This window comes from Perna viridis, chromosome 5, assembly GCF_037379345.1.
Source record: "Perna viridis isolate PV_CMFRI_1.1 ecotype Kerala chromosome 5, ASM3737934v1, whole genome shotgun sequence".
NCBI classification, from domain to species: Eukaryota; Metazoa; Mollusca; class Bivalvia; order Mytilida; family Mytilidae; genus Perna; species Perna viridis.
In genome coordinates, this window is record NC_142449.1 from 46,476,325 (window position 1) to 46,499,975 (window position 23,651).

At 32.3% G+C, this 23,651-nt stretch overlaps 1 protein-coding gene across 3 annotated transcripts in view; it reads left to right on the plus strand.

Moving 5' to 3' along the window:
* The first annotated feature begins 30 nt into the window (after positions 1-30).
* The window catches only part of LOC148617961 (breast cancer anti-estrogen resistance protein 1-like), a 48,046-nt gene continuing 24,425 nt past the window's right edge, over positions 31-23,651 (plus strand). The window contains exon 1 of one of the 3 annotated variants that reach the window (XM_088585650.1): positions 31-379. In XM_088585650.1, the coding sequence (XP_088441776.1) occupies positions 362-379 (18 nt within the window). In that variant the 5' untranslated portion in view covers positions 31-361. Of the gene's footprint in view, positions 380-9,704; positions 9,850-14,316; positions 14,742-23,651 lie in introns of those variants that run through there. The other 2 variants (XM_088585647.1, XM_088585649.1) reach the window with 2 other exon arrangements.

Here is a 23,651-nt window from a genome sequence, read left to right on the forward strand (position 1 = left end):
CGTTGGTTCAAATTTTGGTTTTATTAAGCTTTTGTGTCGACCAACTATTACTAAAATTTTCTGTTTGAACGAGGAAGTACGGAAAAAATATCGTCCGGTACCGTTCCGGAAGTTCCGTGCACCTGTCCCAACAACTCCGGTGACCAAAGCAAAGAACAGCTGTGTCGTTTCTTCTTTGTACATGGATGATGTCATGAACACTTTGGATTACAAGACTTAAAAGCCAAAGTCAAGTGAAATTCTTGTGAAGTTTGATATGTAAAGTTGTTGCAAAAACTGTTTATTCATCCCACCTGGCATTTGCCAGGTATGCAAGGAATTTGTAAAAGTGGTGTCAACTAACTTCAGATACATGTAAATCATGTTGCCATTCCAAAAGGTAATATTTTTAGGTCAGACTATATGATATGTAAACAGTGGCATGTCTTTTGCAGGTGGATATTTTTTTTAAGGTGGATTTGAAAATGGCAGGTGTTAAGAAGTATTTCATGCAACACTTTCAATATTTTACATACATGTATTATTGGTGAGTTGGTTCTGGAATACTTATATATACATGAATTTGGACCTTACTGTGGGATTTGAAATGAAATGAATGCCTGATTCGCTGTGCACAATTTGAGAGGAGCAAGTGCATGCAATTTGGATTTTTATAAATAAGAAATTCAACAATATTTAATCTAAAATATTGACATTCTATTATATACCCCTTATATATACATGTATTACCATGAATTTTAATAGGATATTGACCTTAGTTTATGTCACCTCATCCCTAAAAAGAAATACACTTGTAAATCCCTGGTAGAAGTTGTATTGATATCATATCCTATAAATTGATCTGGCATACATGTACTTGTATACTTTGCCATGAAGAATAAACTCAAACAAGGGTACTTGTTTGGTGATTATATACAGCACCATATTTATCATGGATTTGGAATATGAATATGCAAAACATTAATCTTTTGACATAGTAAAGTTAAAGCTCAAAGGATTTTGCCAATATAAAATTTTTCACATTTTGAAACTACTGTTTGTAAATATTCTATGTAACTGTGGATGTTATGTGAAGTGTCAGGAGATCAGCAAAATTTTTTTTATGTTAATCTGAGGGCAAGTGGAAAATTTAATTCCAACCCATGAAGTGAAATTAAATTCCTTATGGAAATTTTTTTTTTGCTATTCCAAATTTTCATTACAAATGTGTGCATGATTCCTATAATACTTATAGTTATTACTAATGTACTGTTTTTAAATGTTCACAGTCCAACAAGAGCCTCATTTTTGTATTGATATTACAAACAGGTGTGAATACTTGAAATTTTCCATCAAAATTTGTAGACCATAAAGATTTGTACTTTTTTATGTACATGTAAGTACATATGCAGGTACAGTGTATGGTACAGTGTACATGTACAGTATGTCAACATCACTGAATGACTATTGTATACAAATGTACACATACTTGCTCTTTACAATTTCACTGCTTGTGACAGATTATAATCAATTAATAATTTGCTATTGTTAATGAGTTATTTTTACTCCTAATATTAAAAAGGTTTTAAATTTCATAAATGAAAAATAACAGGACATATCTGTGATGTCATGTTAATTTATCACCAATGAAAAGTTATTTTACCCCAGGTATACATCCTTTATACCACAAAATGTAAACATGGTTATTCATAATAGACAATTTTAACACTTTGATTATGTCAAGAAACGTTATGCAATTGAAGTACTTTTAGCAATTACATTTTGTGGTAAATTGTAAAGTTATAGTGTCAATGAGTCATTAATTAAGTACATGTACATGTAAGTGTCAATATCAGTATCAGTGTTTACATGGTAGGTATTATCCTTCTATTGTTAATTTGTGGTTTCTAATGTCAAAACAATAATTATGCACAGGAATCTTTAAAACATAAAAATTATTTGATTAAATTTTAAATTGGAAAGTTAGACAGGTTGAACAAAATCTTATTTTCTCAGACCATTGATACATATATACACTGTTACAAGTAGAAGATATTTCACACTTTGACTATTGTCTGAATATAATAGCATTAAAACCTATGATATTTCAACACTGTATACTTCTATTCCCTATACTCAGTTAAAATCTTGACTTAAAAACATTATACATCGTTGTTTTTCCAAAGAAGATGGTACACCTAGATACAAATAGATAGTTCTTGGTAGGGATTCCTCATACTTTGTAAGAAATAATTCAAAATAATCTTCCAAATGTACAACATGTTTGCCCAGTGTGGTGGACGTGTTTTTCAACAAACGGTCGGCATTCCAATGGGAACAAATTCTGCTCCTTTACTTGCTGACCTATTCCTTCACTCTTATAAGGCTGACTTTATAGCTGATCTGATCCGAAAGAAAGAATATCGTTTGGCTAGATCCTTTCATCTCAGTTTCCGCTATGTAGATGACAAATTATCTTTAAACAATCCTAATTTCGGGGATTTGATACATCGCATCTACCCCAAAGAACTTCAGATAAAGCATACTACAGACACTGCGAAGTCAGCCTCATATCTTGACCTACACTTAGAAATCGATGGTAAAGGAAAACTATTGACCAAACTTTACGACAAACGTGATAACTTTTCTTTCAGAATTGTCAACTTTCCTTTCATCTGTGGCAACATCCCTTCAGCACCTGCGTATGGAGTGTTCATATCACAACTCATACATTATGCCAGAGCTTGCCAAAACTACACAGACTTTTTGTATCGTGCTAGAACTCTTAACAAATAGGCTTCTGGAACAGGATTATGTTGCCACCAGATTGAAGTCATCACTACAGAAGTTTTATGGTCGTCATCATGAACTCGTGGATCATAATGGTGTATCCATCTGCACCATGAAAACTGATTTATTCAACAGGTCATAGTTTTCCTTTCCTTGTTTGTTTACCCCGGACTTGACTTTTTATGAGCAACTCGGCTGGTGTTTCTAGAAAAGCAGAGGATGCTTACCATACTGGTGCACCTGGTCCATGCTCCCAGTTTTTAGTGGAGTCCGAGTACTTTTGTAAGCTCCTTGTTTGCAGTATAGGTACATTGTACAAACATTAAATCCTGTCTGAACTGAACCCTGAATAAAGTAAACCAAAAACCTGACTCAACTGGACACTTTTTAAAGTTCCTTCATGAATATCAGTTTACTGGTAAATGTATTTTGAACCTGGATAATTAATATGAACCAAATACCTGTCTAAAGTGAACAAACTTTACAGTGAAAAAGGGTATTCAATTTAAATTTCACTGTAATTCTAAAATTTATAGTTAACAAACTATATGCAATTTGTATCAGATTCATTATTTCGAAGTTTTGATAGTTTTTTTGTATAGTACATTGTACATGTACATGTATGTATGAAAAAAGAATGTAATACTTATCTATACTAGTTCTGTATAAATGAATGTACATGTACATGTACAAATGTAGTTGATAACTCAGCGGCCCTGGATCCCTTTTTTCATATCAATCAAGCTCAACAATTTATATTGTTTGAATACACTTACTTACCAGTAGTTAATTTTCACAGATGGGTGGTATCAAATTAACTTAGCACTATAATAGGGTTAATAAGATTTGTAAGATGGTGTCATACCAGTACTTCTATGTACTTACAGTAAACTGTAATTTACCTTAAATAGAATTTACTGTATAGTACATTGTACATGTACATGTATGTAGAGTCATTAGTAAAGAATTTGAAGAAAAAAAAATCACACAATGTACAACACTAAAATATATGTTCTATTGAGCCATAAAGATATACAAATGTAAGAATGGGAGTTTATTTCATAAGATGCAAAACTTTACTAGAAGAAAATAAAATGGGCTTTGTTTTGATCTTCTTATGTTTTAATGGTATATTTTGTGTAAATTACCTTTTTCTTTGTTGATTTCATTTTGGATTTTGCTTCAGCCACTTAGGAAATATTATTCTTTAGATTTTATAAAAACCTTTTCTTGCTATCATCAAGACCATGATAAACAAGTGTTTTTTGGTTTAATAAATACAGTCATTTGTTTTTAAATGTTTTAGAAGAGTCATTGAAACTGATGATTATGCATGTATAAAAAATTCTAAATGAACAGTAATTTGAAGTCTCAATATAAAAATACTTTAACTGCAGATTTTTTCCTGTACTTCATTGTAACATTGTGACTCTAGTAAACACAGTGTGACATGCTTTTCCTTTGATTTAAGGTTTCAATTACAAATGCCCCATACATGTACATGTATGGGGGAGAAAAACAGGCAGGTCTGAAACTTGTCCTAAAGGTGACTGTTTAATTGAGGTAACCTCATGTGTCAGTTTGACTGTATGAGATTCAGTCTCTATACATGAACGTGTGTTTTACGTGACATCTACATTATACATATGTACTTTGAATGAAGGATTTTTTAAGTACAAAATATAGACATACACATGAAGTTAAAAAAATACCTATTGGATACATGTACAAAAAATGTACATGTATGGTTTACCTCTACCTAATATTAGGCTATCAATAAAATGATACACTATTTTCTATCTGTTCATGTGTTACTGAGGGACATCTTTATATCTTACATGGTTCACCTAAAGATAGCCTTTTTTCACCTATAAAGGTTTCATGAGGTCTTTACAAGGTCTATGTTAGTACACAAAGTCAATAAAAAGACAATTATTCTAAAGCCTCAGGAACAAGTGAAAGAATTATTGGACAAATAATGAAGATATCTTGTTTATTTTATGGCCACTCATTTGATAGACAATCAATACAATAGTTAAAGGCATATAAAGACAAATATGTTCTGACATTGGGGGTAATGTAATTCACCAAATAGATTTTCCAGTATTAATTGAAAGTAGATTCATTTTAGCCTATTATGATCGGAAATTGTTTTCCATTTCTTTGTGTTGATAGATTGAGAATATGAGCTTGTAGTAGCTTTTAAGGGAATTTATCTGAAAGTGGCCATAAATTATGTAATAATCTCCCTTGATGGGACTTGTTGCATTGATTTGGTCACTTTTAATCTGACTTCTGTATAATAGAATAATCTACATGTAGCACAGATTAAATGTTTAATGATACATTTACTGGAAGCCAAGTTTTATCATTACATGTATTTCTAAGTATATTTTTGGAAGGAATTGTACGTTTTGGAATGAATATATCTGATGTGGACAAATTCTGGCAGGAGATACATGTACTTTTCAGTTGTAAAAAATTGACTGAGATAATGTGCCCCACAGATACACTGCCCTTTAGCACCTTGCCCTTTTTTGTCAATTTTTCCTAAGTATTCATAATGCTTGCATTGTGTGCCTTCGACTTTGTTTGTAACATGCTAGACTCTTCTTTTTTAACCTGGATTTAACTGCCCTTTTCAATTTAAGCTGCATTGAACATGATTATAACCTGTTTCTTTATTAGCATTAAATGACTTATGATCTGCATGTCTCTTATCTGTACTTAAAGCTTCACACTATCCTTATGGTTGTGTGATGTTCATCAATCTGTAGTACCATAGTTTAAAATCCATGAGATACAGTGTATAGTAGATCCTTAGAAACCTTGACATTAGCAGTGTTCAAACCGAAAATGATGTCTGACCTAGTCATTTCCAGTCTAATGCTTGGAACTCATGCCCCACAGTGCAGTTTTTATCTTCACTCATTTTATGTCTCTTTCTTCTGACAGAAACAATAAGTTTATTGATAAGTAAAGAATAAGTCTATTGTTGTTTATAAACACTGATAACTACTGTTCATTGATTGGCAATAAGTAATGTTCTGATGGGCAAGTGATGATCTTTTTATCTGTAGTATTCTTATTATTGTCATTTCCAAGTTTTTATCACTTTCTCATGAAATTTTGGCAATTTCTATACATCCCTATTCATACAAAAGTCTGTATGAGGACAAGGGTTAACAAGAGGTGTTTTTTGGAGCGGTTGGAAGCATTTACATGAATCAAAATATTACAGTACCGGTAGTCTATTTTAAGCCCTTGTGTTACAAAACTATAAACCGATAACTTTGAGATCACTTTATATCACATTTAAGCAGTAAGAATAATATTTCTGTTGTGTGGCGTTCGGGCCAGAGTTGTATGTGCATGAATATACATGTACAGGTTAAGGTATTGATAGAAATTTCAGCTTACAGATAACCCATCAAACCTTTCAGTTCATTCTTAGAGGCATTTTAGTTCCTATTTCATAGGCAGAAACAAAAATTTGCACTGTTTTTGTTTTAGGAACTTACGGTTGAAGTCAAGAGTGGAATTTGACCTGCTATATTTTATTTTGACTTTTGTGTCAAAGTTTAAATGATTTATAAACTAAGTTCTTGTCTTCATACAAACACATAATTTTTGCACAAAAAATGGAAGAGCAAGTTCAATGTTTACTTTTCTCATGTAACTTATACGAAGTATGTGCCAAATCCTTGAACTAACCTATACTACAATGTATCTATTCTCTTCAATCTTCATGTGTCTTCTTTGATTAATTTTAACAGTAGTCGATCAATTCTTCCTATAAATAAATTGAAGATGCATTTGTGCATGTACTTTACCTATTTCCACTACGTACATGTATGTCCATGTCAGTTTTGATAAGTGCATCTGTTATTGTTGGTCAGCCAGTGGTTATCAGTTTACGGCAGCATATAGCAGCATGTGCAGTTTCTACAGCACTAGTGTTGAGGCTACTATGTTCTGTAAATTTTGGGTAGGTAGGCAGAGTGTTTTATTTTTTTTTGTAAAAATGTTAATATTTGAAAACTGTGCAAAATGTAGTTTCTATTTAATGTTGATGTAGTAATAACAAATATATTGACAAGAAAGCAGCTCAGTGACAGATCCAGGAGAAGGGTGCAGGGAGTTGGCACCCCTTTTTTATTTGAAAGTTTGTCATTTGTATTTGTAAAATTGACAAAAAAAATAGCAAATAATGTCCTATCATCCTCATTTTCCTAAGAAACCTCTGCTGGCACCCCTCATTTTCATAGTTTCTGGATCTGCCCCTGTAGCTGGAACACCAGAATTAGAACATGAAGAATAATACATGCAAAAAAAAAGGGACCAAAAAGTACACACAGAAAAAAACTATGAAACCCACTAAAAACTGGAAAATCATCTTTAAGTCTTATATATAATTGGTCAAACAAGATATTTTTACAAGAACAAAGCAAAATTCAAGTGCATTTATCATAACTATCATTTGGTTTCTTTAGAAATTCTGACTGGTAAAATATTATAGCAGGCTTTCAGAAGGTTGTGTGAAAATAATTCGAAACAAATGTGATGATTCCATGATCACTTGATATTTATATCCTCCTCAGACTCTAGTCCTGATACATGAATGTTGCTGGTCTTTGTGAATAATTGAAACAAAGAGAAATAAATGGCTTTGATCAAAGTGTAAAAAGCCAACAAACTCTTTTATCTGAAAAACTGCTATCTTATCAAACTAATCAACCACAGTTATAATCCTGTTATATGCAAATGATATGGTTAAAGCTGAATTGATTAAAATTATATATTTAACAATTACAATGTCTGATAGCTTGCTTGTTATATGTATAAGTACCTATTCTTTTATGAAAAGTTAATTTTTACAAGTGGTCTATCTAAATACCATTAGCAGATAAAAATCATGTCGACTTGATGCTTATCAGGAAATATTTTAATTTTCATATGTAATGTCCATTATGAAGTGATGTAAGTTGTCATAATATTATGACACTTTACACAAATGTTATTTTATAGAAGGAAAAGATTGACATTTTGTTCTGTGGTCATTGGTGGATTATGTGATTAATTTCCTACCAATAAAATGATTAAGGATTATAGATAATTATTTAATCCATTCCAGTGTTTTGATCAGCAATGAAAGTAAATTTGTTACAGTTTGTTTAGAAATAATCCTTAGGCCATAGTTAAATATATCTTTGTTGGGTGTTGTCTACCGGCAATTTCTGGTAGAGGTTTGGTGGTAAGGCAAATTGTTTGAATGATATCAATGGACAACTTGAAATGTTATTTTTTCTTTAAATTATTTGGCCTAATGCAATGTTGAGCTTGTCTGAGAGTCAAATATAGTTCAGGGTTGGCTTAAATTCTTAAACACGAACATGGTATGAACTTGTTTATAGTCAACCAAATATCCTTATCCCCACAGACAAGTAGGTGTTAGGTTGAAGTTGAAAAAGTTTTGAAACATGTTACATGTATATATAAGCTTGGTAAGATGATACGATCCTTAGTAAAATGACAGTAATATCGCCTAGTATTATTTTATTTCTCGTACAAGCCTTTTAAATTTTTAATGATGAGACTACTGCCTTCATGCACAAAAAGGATTTGTTGTAAACAGCTCCATGCACTTCAAAATTCTTTAAGGTTTTCTTAAAGTGAATGAATTATTTGGTTATTTACCCCCAACTGCAATTAAAAGAAGAAACTTCAGTAGTGATCTGAATCTATTTTTAGACACAGTACTTTTAGTTTGTGTATGCAGCAATCAGATTTTGCTTAAATTTTGTAGTATGGTTAGACAGCAAGGCCAACCTGTTCAACAAACCACAGGATATATATTTATCCATTAAATAATGTGTATAGATTACACTAAAGTTATCCAATGGAGTTATGGGACTCTGATTTTTTGTGCATTTTGAAATTTGGGAACTTTTGGCTGTGTGAAGCAATGATTTGGTTTCTTATAGTTTAAAATTGTTTATGAATATGTTGCTGTATTTCTAGTCTGATTGAGGATGCTGCTCACACCTTCAATATCTGAATGGACTGTTAAATTTTAAGGTCAATACCACACAGTTTAAGGTCTACGTGTTAAGTAACAGTCGTACCTTTTTTATCTTTGCACTCAAGCAGGCCATTCCTTTTCTAGATTGGAGATAACTTCACTTGTTTTCATAGTTCACAAGCATGAAAATAGCGCTGACTTGAATAATTATACCATTACCCAAAGGTGAAGGCGTGGTAAGGCATATATACTCTGATGTCAAAGTGAATTTCTTGTGCTGTCAACTTTTTTGAAAAGAGAGATATTACATAAAAGGATAAAACTGGACTACAATTTCAGTCCGATTGATTTGTAATGCCTTCCGATAAAACAGTTCTTTGTTCAAAATAAATGGGATATTTAGGTCAACTTATCCAGTTACCAAAATGGATATTTAATGTAGGATCATTGTTCAAAAGATAAGAAGGAAAAATATTGGGTTGTCTGTTTAACATTTCTAAATTGGTTCACATACCTTGCAGATTTTATTATTTTATCTGTTAAATTTATTTGAAATCATCTGTTATGGTATAGAAAACAAGTAAAGGGTGACAAATATAATATTTAAAGAAAGATTTGAGATGTATTGATAAATTTATGATTTATTTTTAACAAGTCTTATAGAAACCTTGTTGAAAGGACGTGTTCGTAAGTCTATATCTAATGTTTTTCTTCAATATGTCAGAAAGAGCACATTTTGATAGACAAGATCGTCACAAACACTTGGAGCTCTCTTTTATACTTCTTTAGTTTTATCAGATTAATATTCAATTGCCCACCTATAAAACATAACAGATTTTGACTCTGATTATATTATGTACAAGGTTGCCATTTTAGGGGAGAGCTAAATTTCACATCTGACATTTTCAAACTGTAGAAACATTTTAATGAGGGTTAGAGTTACGTCATACTTTGACCTAATGTGCTTTTATCCTTGAGTTGTTTATATGTGCATCATGGACATGGGTATTGGAGAAACAAAAATCCCAATGGTGTATGCATATGCTTTATTTTATAAGGTAAGGAATATTCTAATAAAGTGGCAGGTGGAGAGATTTACAAAAAGGGGCCCAAATTTTTCCACAAGAAAATGTGAAAGAATATGCATTATATTTACATGTGTTTAGAATGCAATGCTAAATATTGAAATCCTCCTTGGATTTTTCTATACAATATATCATTGTCAGCAAAAAAAATTGGAGTCAAGGTTGCCCATTTTTTCTTCAATGTCTGTGTAAATTTATAGTGTTTGTCTCCTGCATTTTCAATATCCTGTTCGTCATTCTAATCATGGTCTCCTCGCTTTTACCTCCACTAATTTGTGCATTGGGTGTAACTGTCCCTTTTGTTAATGCAACGTTTTGTATACCTCACAGAAAATATATCACATCAACACTGAAATAGCCAAAACTATAGAAAAAATGCACCAATTTTCTCTTCTATTTTCTTAGATGTAAGAAGCATAAATATAATATTTTTGTTCAAGTTAAAGCTGTTCTTGATTTTTATCATGGATCAGCTGAATCAGATTCTTAGAACTGATAAAATAGGTCCTCATGGAAAATTAATGACCTCATTGCAGAGGAAATGAAGATGCTTCAATGAACAAATCATTGCTTTTTCCCCCACTATAAACCTTTTTAATGTCAGAGATTTCCAGAGAAGACAAAACAATATCTCTCTCAAGACACAAGAATTTATAGCTTTTTCTTCACCCTTGTGTAAAATTTTCACAAATTTTCTGGTATTTTATCTGACCAATTCCTCATAGTGCCATCTCAATGTTTTGTTTGTCACCTAATCTATTAAATTCTATTTTGTATAGGGGAGGGATATTCTTTCAACATAAATCAATATGAATTATAATGAACATTAATTCCATTAAATGATAGGTCATTGGCAGTAAAAATACCCCCTAGGATAAGGGAAGATTAATTTAAGCACTATTTGATGTTATCTAGCTCCGATGACAGATGGCCATTTCTACCCAGTGGTCAGTGACCACTTTTTTCGTCTTTGAGGCTTTACATTTCGTTATCTCTTTGATTGGTTCATTACTTGTCTAGATTGAGTACTATTGTGATGATTTTTTCTTTTGCTTTTGGATAATTTAAATATCTAATGACTTCCCATTTAAATAAATCTTATTTAAATTTATGGCAATTTTTTCCTCATTAATTTTGATTTTTGACATGGCAAGTCCATTAAGTGTAATAACCATATAAATGATAATTTAGTAGTTAAGTATTTGTTGTGTTCATTACTGTCCATTTTGAAATGGTACATTTTAAAAGTGTAATTCAGCCTACTTTAAAGCTAGTTGTTTTCCCTGCTCTAATTTCCCCTATATCTATGTTGCCATGGAAGCATAAATTTTAGGACTTCCTTGCCAAAGATAAAATCGTAAAATAAGAATATAACTAAATATTTTGGGGAGTGTTAGATCAAAGCTCAATGTTGACAATTTTTTTCCCCTTTCACAAGTCAAAATTAAAAAAAAGTACTTGTGACTGTTAAATGGAAATATAAGTAGAATAGGCATGGTAAATGTGTCAAAAAGACAACAACTCCACCAGGATGAAAATGTCAGCCCAAGGTCACCCATAGTTCTTCAATGAACATAGAGGAAACTCTCACACCACAGGACAGGCTGCAGCTGACCCCAAAACATCATTATACAAGGTACAGCCAAAGAGTTGCCCCTATATAATCAAGTTACATAAAAATAAACTAAGCTGAGAACAAAACTAGACATACAGAGGCCAGAAACTCCAGACTAGGGGCAGGCACAAAAAATGTGGCAGGGTTAAAGTGATCACAACCCTCCCCCTTTAAAATCTGGCCATTGTGGAAAAAATATTTCACAGTTGAACATACCTAAAATCAGTTCAAAAAGGTACGAGTCCTTTGTTACAACAGAACCAAAGAAAGTGAATATAAATTACACAAATGTACAAACGAAGAACTACTAGCAGTTAATTGACATGTCAGCTCCAGTCCAGTTTAAACCTACAAACATTTCAGACAGTCCTAAGGGTTTCACAATGACTTGGTACACTTATAATAGTTTCATTGCCCATTGTAGACCTGATTCTATGTCATATCAAAGTACCACCTATGGTTATAAGCTCTACCGTAGTATCCTCTGGCCTAATTTTTTCACATCTTCAGTGACTGAGTTTCTACTACATGTACAACTAGGTTTTCGTGACATATTTCTTCCTTTTTTCTAGTTTCAACTTGATTGTCTGCACTTGTTGTACATTACACAATAATGACTTAATTGACTATGGTCATACCACACTCATTCCAGACATACCTTAACCTGCCAAGAAAACAACAGCAAGCAATGAAATACATGTGGTCATTGCTTTCTCAGGATGAAGGTGCACCTATTGTTGATTTCATGTATAAGTAGAAAGTATAAATACTTGTACTTTAGTGTACTTGAGATTTTCCCACGCCTGATTTATTCATTCATATTTATTTACTAATATAATCCGTCCTAGTGACATTTTCCGAAAGTTAAACGACAATTTCCTGACAGGCGCTGGTTTAATAGTTATGATTACAGCACACTTCCGATATGGCTGCTGAAGTTAGTAGATGTGTTTACTCGTGTAGAGGTTGACTTTTTTAAACTGTATATTGCACATACCTGCAAGTTTCAGATCATCACTCTTTACAGGTGCAAATCTAGAATTTCTGATGAAGGAAGGAAAGTTACATACCTTCATGCCATTAGTGCATAAATTGCTTCATATTTTCTGCACATTTTTTGCCTATCAGGGATTGAGTTTAAGAAATATTTTAGAAAGTCTCAAAATATTCTGCTTGCCAAATCACAGTTCCTTTAGTTATTTCTGTACTGTACTTGTACAATTTTCAGAATCCAACAAGCAAATTTTAGCAAGTGGAAATAATTTCTACTTAATAAATTGAATTTTAAGTGGCACTAAGCAAGTATCTCCTCTTAAATTTGATTACTACCTACATGAGAATGTACACATTGTGACTGTTGCTACCCCTTACTGTATTTTTCCTTTGAAATCTGTTTTGCAGACCTTTTTGACATGAAGTCTGTTTTTCAGACCTTTTTAAGATGAAGTCTTTTCTACATACTTTTTGACATGAAGTCTTTTGCAGACCCTTTTGACCTGAGGTCTGTTTTTCAGTCTAATTTGATATGAAGTCTCTTTTGCAGACCTTCAGTATTTGACATTAATTCTGTTTTGCTGACCAATTTGGCATTAAGTTGGTTTTTTAGACTGATGAAACTTAATCTGTTCAATTTCACAACAAACCCTCATGGTACTGTAATGATACTCACCAAATGAAAAACTCCCTAATTTCTGCTCCTTTGTCTCATCTATTGACAAAAAGAGAATTAAATGTGTTAAATGTAAGTGTTTGTAAGAATCAGGCAAAATTGGAAAAATCAGAAACGTGCATGTCATAACCCCAGCAATCTGACAATGTAATATCACTCAACGATACTTTCTCTATTTGAAAAGACCATTATTTGATGTCTGCATCAGTGGCTTTGCTTAGAATTTTTTTTCAATAGAATCTTGAAAAAATTAGGTTTTTGACAGTTATTTGCCCTTGAAATGTTCTTCAATGCATTTCAATGAAATTGTAACTCAATGGTCCAGCATGATATTGAAAATCTTGTCTGTTTTCCTTCAATCTGATTGTGCAAATAGTCAAATCACCCTATCAAAATGATTTTTTTTTTCATACCATGTTTCACCTACTGCTTGAATCTTACAGGGACTGACATTCAAAAACATTATTATTAAACAGGGGTTCTGAAACAATTATTTTATTTAGCTTATAGCATATACAGTAGATATGTAAGGGAAATCACTCTTAAAATCAGTGATATGTTTATATCATATTCAATTTCACCAAAGCCTTTCAATCTTTCTTTTGAAACAGAATAAAATCTATCTGAGTTTCTTTGATGCTTACATAAGGTTGATGTCAAATGCTGAATACAAATGTTCCAATGATTTGTAAGAGTTATGTCCCTTATTCTAGGTCAACCTCCTTAAGGCTTTACTTTGATCCATCAGTAGACCCAGAAAATTTAGACCTTTTTTTGACTTCCAGCTAATATACCCAGAAGATTGTCAGTCAGATTTAGACTTTGTTGGTGCTTGTCCACTAATGCTCCTTTTTGTTTTGTAAAGTTTTTGACATAGTGATTTTAAAGAAGAAGATTTTTTTATTAATAATAGTTATTTTGTGAAACAATTGGTTCAGGAGGAAAACAAATAATTAAATTGGTGAAATAGTAGAATGTTTATTGATCTGAAATAAATATTGTTGAAGATCATGTTAAATCTTTACTAAATCCACATTTCTGGTCATTAATTGAGAATTTTAAGTAGAATATTATGGTACACTTTACTGTTGATGTGTAGGCTGGTTTATTTATAGCCCCAGTGTTGTCAGAGTTAGTCACTCACATGTAAAATTGTTTTCTTGGCTCTTTAACTAAGGTAGACACCAGTGCAGTCGAATCACTTGTCAAAAAATCGTTGGGAACGTTTTGTAAATTGGACCAATTAGTGATTTTATTGTGAAGGATTATTTGTAATTTTTTGCAAGAAAATTGATCATCTATGCAATTATGTGATTGAGTAATCTTGGCAGAAAAAAAGTTGGTTTTTTTTCTTGAACGGATAAAGTTTCTAACTTAGGATATTTCTACCTACCAGTGACATACCTGGTATAGTTTTAATGTAAATACTTACCAGGTAGACAAACAGAAATTTATTTGATATTTTTTGAAATGTCAGTTGTGTATTAAAAAAGGAAGAATATCTATTATACCATAATGAAGGATAGGTGTAGATCACATAGTCCTACAAACCAACTAAATGAGGAATCTTCTCAAGTACAGGTTTGTTGAATTTTTTTCTTTATTAAGGATAGAAAGTTAGTGTTTTCAATACTGTTTAATTCTAGTAACTTTATAAAAAAATATTGGCTTCATGATCAACAAGTTTTAAGCACTTGTGCTTTATATGCTTCATGAACTTAGAAAGGATTTTCCTTACACATGTACATTTTATTCGCATTCATGCAAGTACTTATACTCGCAAATGTTACTATAGACTTAAGTTCTAGGATAACAGAAACTTACTGAAAATAGAAAATAGGATTTTGACATTAAAATTAGCTGTTGAGAATGCTATTTTTGTTAGTACCCAATGATATTTGTATATATCAACCCACCTGTGTTTTACAGGTGCGTCATGATTTAAAGTTGATGTTGAAATCTTGTCAGGCGTTTTAATATGTTACTGCTGTGCTAATTTTGAATACACCCTAATTTTAAATTTTCAAGAGCTCTTCAGTCCATGGTTTGTCAGCCTTGGTCTAATTTCTATCCATTTTACATGTTTGAAGACTAAATGGTGTCTGCTTTGGTGTAAAGAAGACACTCCTGTTTGATACTCTGTTTGATTTACTCCATTGTCTTGGTTCATAATGCATACATATTCTTACGTTATATGGCATTAATTCAAATGCTATTCTATTTCAAAAAGTTCTTTAAGGACAGAGTTTTTAAGGTTCAAGTACCAATGCATGGTATACATGTATTTCACTGCAGATAATTAACCACCGACCAAATAAGTTATGGTAAGGGAAGAACATTTTACTTCATTGTAGAAATTCAAAACAATATTAGTTTGATGTAGTGTTGAATATCAAAAGGATTAATGCCAGTTTACTGTACTTTCTGCAAGTTTTTAGATAAAAGAGAAACTAGCATTTAATCATAACTTTTTATTTATATTGGAAGGATAGAGAACTGGTGAGGCCAGGGAATGAAATGCTTTAATCATTAAAATCCTGAATTCATTTTTTAGTCCTCCCCCACAATAATTTTTAAGGTGGTGCAACTTTCAGGAAGGAAATATCAACATTAACATGACAACACCTACAAAAAATAAAAAAATACAGCAAAATAGATAATTAAAAAAGCCATTAATGTAAAATGTAAAAGTGCAGCTAGAAAAAAAAAAACTTAAGTAACCTGTTCATTTTTTCCCTTTATGGTTTATTGTTGTATTATTCTGGTATACACAGTAAAAGCTTTGTCCTTCAGAGTAAAATACCTGGTCATAAGTTTAAAAATTGTTTGTTCCTTGAATTTCGATATTGATTATAATGACTATTTATATTTAATAATCTTTTGTAATCATGAATAAGTTATGTATATAGAGATTATAAATACTTCACCTCAAAGTGGCTTGTTAAGTCCTGATGAAACTTGTACTGTTGTTTGTGAAATTTATTTATATTGATAATTCTTTGGTCTGTTTCCCTACCTTTATTTATGAAGGTGACTCTAGCATTTAGATCTAAGATTAATTTGCTGTATTTTGATTATTTTTGTCATTTTAAAAATACACATATTATATGAATTCAGACAATATTTTTTTGCATGTCTTTAGTTGTAAAAGAGTAACTACTTGTTTGTCTTTAAGCCCAATTGACTTTAATAGCACCATTTCAAAACATTTCATGTAAGAAACAGGTTCATCAAACCACTATTACAAGTTTGACAGAAAGTTTAAATTTATTGGCACGTCAACCTGGCTCCACAAAACACATCTTAAGGTCAGACACGTAAGGAAGGTGTTAGTTTTACGTAATTTCTTCACCGAAGCACAAAATTGACTGATATAGGTAATATTATCATGTCAGATAGAATTAAATGCCAGTGAAAGGATGTCATTAAGATTGGATTCTTATACTCTTATATGCCCATAAATAGATCAAACTAAAATAGTCTCGCCCATCTGCGAAAGTCTAACGTTACCCAGCGCACACGGCATTGTAGGCAAGACAGGGGCAGTCGTGTGAGGTTATTACTCCGGCCTAGTTACAAACAAAGGTGCAAGTTTCTTCATCATAAAATTTCTGTTTGTATAACCTTTAAGGGTGTTCATGTTGGTTCAGTGGTTTACCTTACCTGTGTAAATAATTTATGTCTAGTGGTGACATAGAAATGATTTACACCCGCAGACCAAATTTTTGCGTCACTCGACATGGATATCGTGTATGTTTACTACCTCTGACTTCTCACCTGCCCAAACAAACCTGTGTACATTAACCTGTCGAACCAATTAACTTTTGATTTTACCATTATAAACAAGGTAATTACAGGTGATCAATATTTGATCAGGATTTACTGACCAAAGGCCATCTAGTGTATTGGTTACCTTGTTAGGATTTCCTTTTGGAAAATCAAAGTTTTAGGTTGTGTCCTAGAGTCTTAAGGCTAACGGTAGTTGATAGGAATATTCAAGTTGACTTGTGGGTTCCTTTGATTAATACAAAGAAAAACTTTTTTATTAACATTGCACTTGTATTTTACTAAAATGGATAGTTGAATTTGGTTATTAAGACTGTTATGAATAACCTTCATCTTTTTCATTTGTTATGTGGCACACAGGGTTCTTAATGGCACACCACAGGGAAAGTACAATTTTTTCCGTAACCGATATTTTTCGATTCAATTATTGCACTTTTATACCACATCTACTGAATGAGTACACTGACATGGCTTGAAGTAGTTTTTAAACATCTTGACAAATATGATCTCAAAATTTTAATGTCATTAAACTCTGGTCATTAGCCGCTAGAGTTTTTTGTCAGTAACAATGGTTAAAATGAGTCAGTCCCCTTCAGAAATGTTCTTTGGCAGATGTAAACATTGTGTCTTATAAACTAATGCTTTTGTATGAATCACTGTGTTGACAGTTTTGGTGTGATCTTTATGACATTGTAATGGCATTTTATGTTCCTTACAAATGTTTTTGTGGATATACTTATGCAAGGCACATGTTCCCTCCATAAATACTTTTATACTGGGAGAAGACAAGACTTTTTTTCACTCTTAAAATTGATATTTTATGTTATATTTTTATTCTGATGTGTTATTTGGTACATTCAACAGAAATATTGAGTATAGATTAGTAACTGTACTTTAATTTTCCTTTTAATATGATCATGTTAAGGCTAATTTTGCTTTATTTATATCTATGATCTTCACTTCATCTGGCTTTACATGTTTTCTAAAGAATAAAAAAGAAATAGTGATAAATGCTTGTTTACTGCCAGTTTTAACAAACAAATTCTACTTTTACTGGTACCATTCAAAGTTGTCCTATTTGAAAACATTCAGAACAATGTTATCTTTTATGGGGTAATGTTATGACTTAAATAAGACTGACTGTTTGTTGGAAATTTATGACATAGATTCTCATATTTGGTTTGAGATTATGGTGATATTTTAATGGATTGTGTTGGTGAAGTCAGTTGGAAGGGCTTCAATAAATCGTTTTTAGTACAGACATAAGCTTTCATGATAAGATTTCTACTTCTGATATAATTTTTACAATTCTTTGATCTCAGTTTTTAACAAAGCTTTCTGATAAAGTTGTCTGGTGAAGTTAACAATAAGGCCACCCTTGGCAATGTTAGGTTAAGATTAAGCCACCCATTTTGACTTTTATCTTCAATAATATGAGGTAAAAAAGGAAATGAAATAAAGTTAAATAGAAAGCATGAAATATGAAACACTAAAAAGACATCTGCCAGTAAGTAAACATGTAGCAAGCATATTCACATGGTGACATCCATGCAGTAAGCATATTTACATGGTCACAGCCTTGCAGCAAGCTTATTCATATGGTCACAACCATGCAGCAAGCTTATTCACCGGGTCACAAACATGAAGCAAGTCTATTCACATAGAGCCATGACAAAAGCTTATTCACATGGTCACAGCCTTGAAACAAGCCTATTCACACAGTCACAGCAATGAAACAAGCCTATTTACATAGTCACAGCCTTTGAACCAGCCATGTAGCAAGCCTCTTCACAGTCACAGCCTTGAAACAAGCCTATTCACATAGTCACAGCCATGAAACAGCCTATTCACATAGTCACAGCTTTAAAACAAGCCTAATCATGAAACAAGCCTAATCAGAAGGTAACAACCAAAGAGGAAACCTTATAACTTACATAGTCACAGCTATGCACATGCAGCGAACCTATTTACTCTGTCACACCTATGATGCAGTAAGCACCTAATGACCAGAATAATTGTACTGTAATTCCTTGTAATGTTATATAAGTCAGTGTACAATTTTATGTCAAAAATGTTTTAATGAATACTTTTAGTCGTCTAAATCATGGTTATATGTGAGTAACATTTTTTTTGCCAGCTGTTACAACAATTAGGTGTCTTGACTGTATTTTCAATCTTAGAAACTCACTTTGTTCATTATCCATATCCTATTAGGCAGACTCTTTATGCCTAACAAGTTAATAGATTCTCTGATAGATTATAACAAAACTTTGAAAGGTTCTAGATCACTTGATGGACATAACCTATCTACCATTACAGCTCTCTATTCAATGACCATGTGATTTATGTGATGTGCAGTTATGGTAAGGTTGATAGACAGGACTTATGTATATTTCATTCTACTGTTCAGGAGAAGCAGCATTTGATTCTATGATTACTGCTATAATTTTAATTTCTTTTGATGTAAATTTGGATAGATTGAACAGAAGAATCTAAAGGCATGTACTAAAATAAGGGATGTATTATTGTGTAGTGTTCTGTAGTGATCTTTATGCTTCAACTTGTTTTGTGTGCCACTTATGACAAACAACTTCATTGTTGTTGAAAAATCTTGTAAAAGTTGTTTGGTGGAGTAGTTTTCCATTCTCTGTCTCACAAGTACAAATGTATTGAAATAGAACCAACCATGATAACCACCCTACCTTCTCTTGTAATTATTTTATGATGCTCTTTGGTGCATATTTTCATGTGAAATTTAAAGTCAAGTTAGTATTTTAACCTTAAAAAGGTTTGGAAATAAAAAGAACAAATGCTGTCCACATTTTTGTATCTGCCAGACAAATGGTGCGTTTGATTTGCTAACCATCTTAGGAGGACTCATCTTTGAATCTGTTTTATGCTTCATTTCTTATTTTAAGATGCCGTCAGGTACTCATCTGATTAAAATCTGGTGCTTGAACAAGAAAAATTAAAATCAATTAGGGAATTACAGGTTATTTTTATGCTAAGAAGAAAATGTGTTGCTGTTTCCTCCAAAAAAGTTGTTTAGAGCTTGTTGAAATCTATCATCTTTAACACTCAGTAATGGTGCATATCACATTAATTTTGAAACAGAAATAACTTAATGCTACATGCACAGTTTTCTTTCATGTAGCATTGAATGAATCCATTCTTGCATCATTTGCAATAGGTAATAGCTTGCTTATGACTTGTTTCTAAAATAATGGAAATCATAAAAAGAATCATAAATATAGAAATACTTGATATATTTGTTATATGACTCAAATCTTAGAATAGAACCTGAATTTAAAAAAAAATAAAGTATACAGCTAGAAATTTGACTACCACCAAAACCAGATTTGTCTTTGCACAATTGTTTTTTCTATTTCCTCCAAAAATAAAGCAGTAATGACTTTATGCAATACTGTTTAGCTCCTTTATAATGTCTTCAATTACTGTTTTAACTACCATGCTGCGAATCCAAATTATTTCAAAATATTACATTTGTTTCCTAAGTTTTCAATTAGACATGAAAAACCAGGGATCTCAACTTCAAAAACTGAAGTGTCTCCTTATCCCCAGAATGTGTGAATGGATGAGGAATACATAAGTTTTGTCCCTTCTTTAATATTGACCCAACAGATCCCATCTGACTGTAATTATACAATCATTATGTAGGAAATATGTAACCATGCTAACACCTCTGTGTGTAATTAACATTGTGTACCTCTATGGAGTATCTTACCCTCGAGGGCTTTGACCATATGGTTCTCCTACCTGATATTGTATAGTGTCAAGTTATAATTTAGAGTGCTGGTGGGTTCTGGTAAAATTGATAGAGCAAATGTTCATTAAACCAGTAATAAGGAATCAATGTTATGTTTTTAAGTAGAATTTTTGATATTTTGATAACAGTTGTTGTGGAAAAGAACTAATGTACTGGTATTTTTTTCTTGATTGATTAATTTTCTATGACAGATAGCTAGTCTCCTGGTGTTTCATATTCAATGCATTGTATTGGCAAAATGGGTTGTTAAATTCATATGTGTCTTAACAATATTAATGTTACAAGTTATTGAATTTGAATTCACAATGCTGTAAGGTCTATAAAGACTGCAAGACAGTTGCAGTACCCTTAATTGAGGGACACAGTCAACTTATGGCTTGCCCAGCTTTTCCCTTGATTACTCTCTAGGCAATGGCCTCGGCAAAGAAATGAAGCAAATAGTTAAGCTCAGCCAGCTTCTAAAAGAGTCATTTTAAGGTATATTCAGTTTCAGACAACTGATTTAGGATAGTAAGTTCAAAGATTATTCCTTTCTCCAGACAGTGGCCTCAAGATACTCTACTTTGTATAAATTATTGGCCTTATCTTGGAACTCCTACCTGATTCACAGGAAATTATGAATGAATGTAGATATAAACTGATACATTTATGATTTACTAAAGATCAGAGGTTGCTACATGCAGGGCTAGGCAATGAAATATATATTTGAACCTCTTGTTTATTTAGAGCGATTAGAGGCACTTGTCTTACCTCATTGAGGAGGCTGGCAATAGACACTCATAACTTAATTGAAGATGTACAGGAAGTACAAGTAATGATTATATAAAAATAAATATTTATCTATTCTGATGATCGCTGCAGCTGTTTTTTTGAAGATTTTTATGATGAAGATGGTAAGATGATGGGGTTCATTTGGTGGCTGTATCTTGTCAGGGGAGACAGGTGTGTTATGTATTCTGAAGGCTCTGACTGATGCTTGGATGAATGGAGAAACAAGATAAAAAAATCTAAATTTAAAACATAAACAAGTGATTTAGAGATGGTTAGGATGGCTTAGATTCTGACCAGGGTTAGTTTACATTTTGACATATGATAACAGTACTTTCTGCTTTACTGATAAGGTAGGTGCTGAGGTTGATCTGTTTCTGATGGAAAGTTTTAAGTACAAAAAATGCAAGGCTGCAGGATCATGAAGTCAGTATGTGTACATGTATATTTAGAAAAGAGAAAAATGCTGACAGGTTGCATGAAGTAGAGACAAATGAGTCAGTAAGACATACATGAGATTTAGAAATGGTTTAGAAAGCTTAGACCTTTAATTTACATGTTGAAGGCCTGAAACCACAGTGAAAAGCAAAAATTGGTTATCGCTAAGCATGCATGTAAGAAAACAGTATATGTATTTTTAGAAGAGGGAAAGTAATGGCCAGCTGTATGTAAGGTGTCATAGTACAAGAAAAACAATTTGGTAGGATTGTCTTGTAGATGGCATGTAGTTAATCAACAATAACATGCCAATCATGTTGGAAAACAATACCAAATGATGCTAGCCAAGAAAGATTAGTGGTCATCAGGCTGAAAACCATGGGTTCTGTTGCTACTATACATGCAAGTGGCCAGGTTTTTAAAACACACTGTAAGCAATGGGTTCCATGACCATTGAACATGCAAGTGGTCAGGTGTTTCAGTCATACTGGAAACATTGGGTTCCATGCTACTTAACTACACAAATCTCATCTGACTACAATTACATGTACATGCAGTGCAATCAATATTTGACTGTCATGTTTTTGGTTATTTTTCATTTGCTGGAGTCATCTTTGTAGCAATCAAATTATTCTTATTTTTATCCATAGATTGCATCTAATTATGCAGATATTTCCTGCTGATAAGGAAGTGTACAAGTGGACAATTCAATGATACATGAAATTTACATGTATCCATCCCATATCTTCTAATCAAAATTGTGATCGGCATGGATAATTAATGATTAATCAATGATTAATCAAATAATCTGTTTGTTCTGTTGTATGAGTAAAGACTCCCTGGTGAGTTAAGCCTGGTGTCCTGTTAAGTAACAATACAGATTATTCATTACTCCTTGGATCTCTATAGGTGATGATGGCTGGTGTTGCCCCCTGGACAAATGATTTTTATTGGGTTATGTTGACCAGTTGGTCTTCAGAGAATTCATGGTCATTTGTAAATTGGTAGTCTTAATGGTAGTTTTGTATAGAGTGTTTGATGGAGTAGTAGCATCATGATATTCAGGGTAGGTTTCTTTTATGGGTTCTGATTTTATGTATGTCCACTAGAATTATAATGTTTAATTTCATTTTGCTAAGGCAACAACCACAAAAATACTGCATGCAATCACATGGTATTGCATACACCTACAATGTAAGAGGTTGGGATTCTGTTCCTCCATATCCCAGATGGCACCGAGTCAGAAAATAACTTGCCAGACAACCTCTAGCATTGCTGGGGTAGTAATAATGGTAAACTTATTTGTAATAATGCAAGAATTTTTAATGCACAAATTCAGTGATTTATGAACATATATTATATAGAAATGAATGTGTGCATTTATCATGCCTCAAAAGTGTTTAAATCTAGTATCATTTCTTGCAATAAACTCCAAAATTGTTTGCAGTCTAACAAGTAGAACATGGAAACTACAATGTATTATTGCCTAGTCATATGTACACTGTGTACCCTGATGGTGGACTACTTTATCAGGAACACTGAAATATATCATACCAACTGTTGACATAAAAATTTTCTACATTTTAAACCTTATCATGTATAAATATCAAATTATTTGTCCTGTAGTAAATTCATGAACATATTGGTGATTTACAAGTATGGGAAAATCCCATTGATATTTGAAGGCTGGAACAACCAACAAATCTGTTATT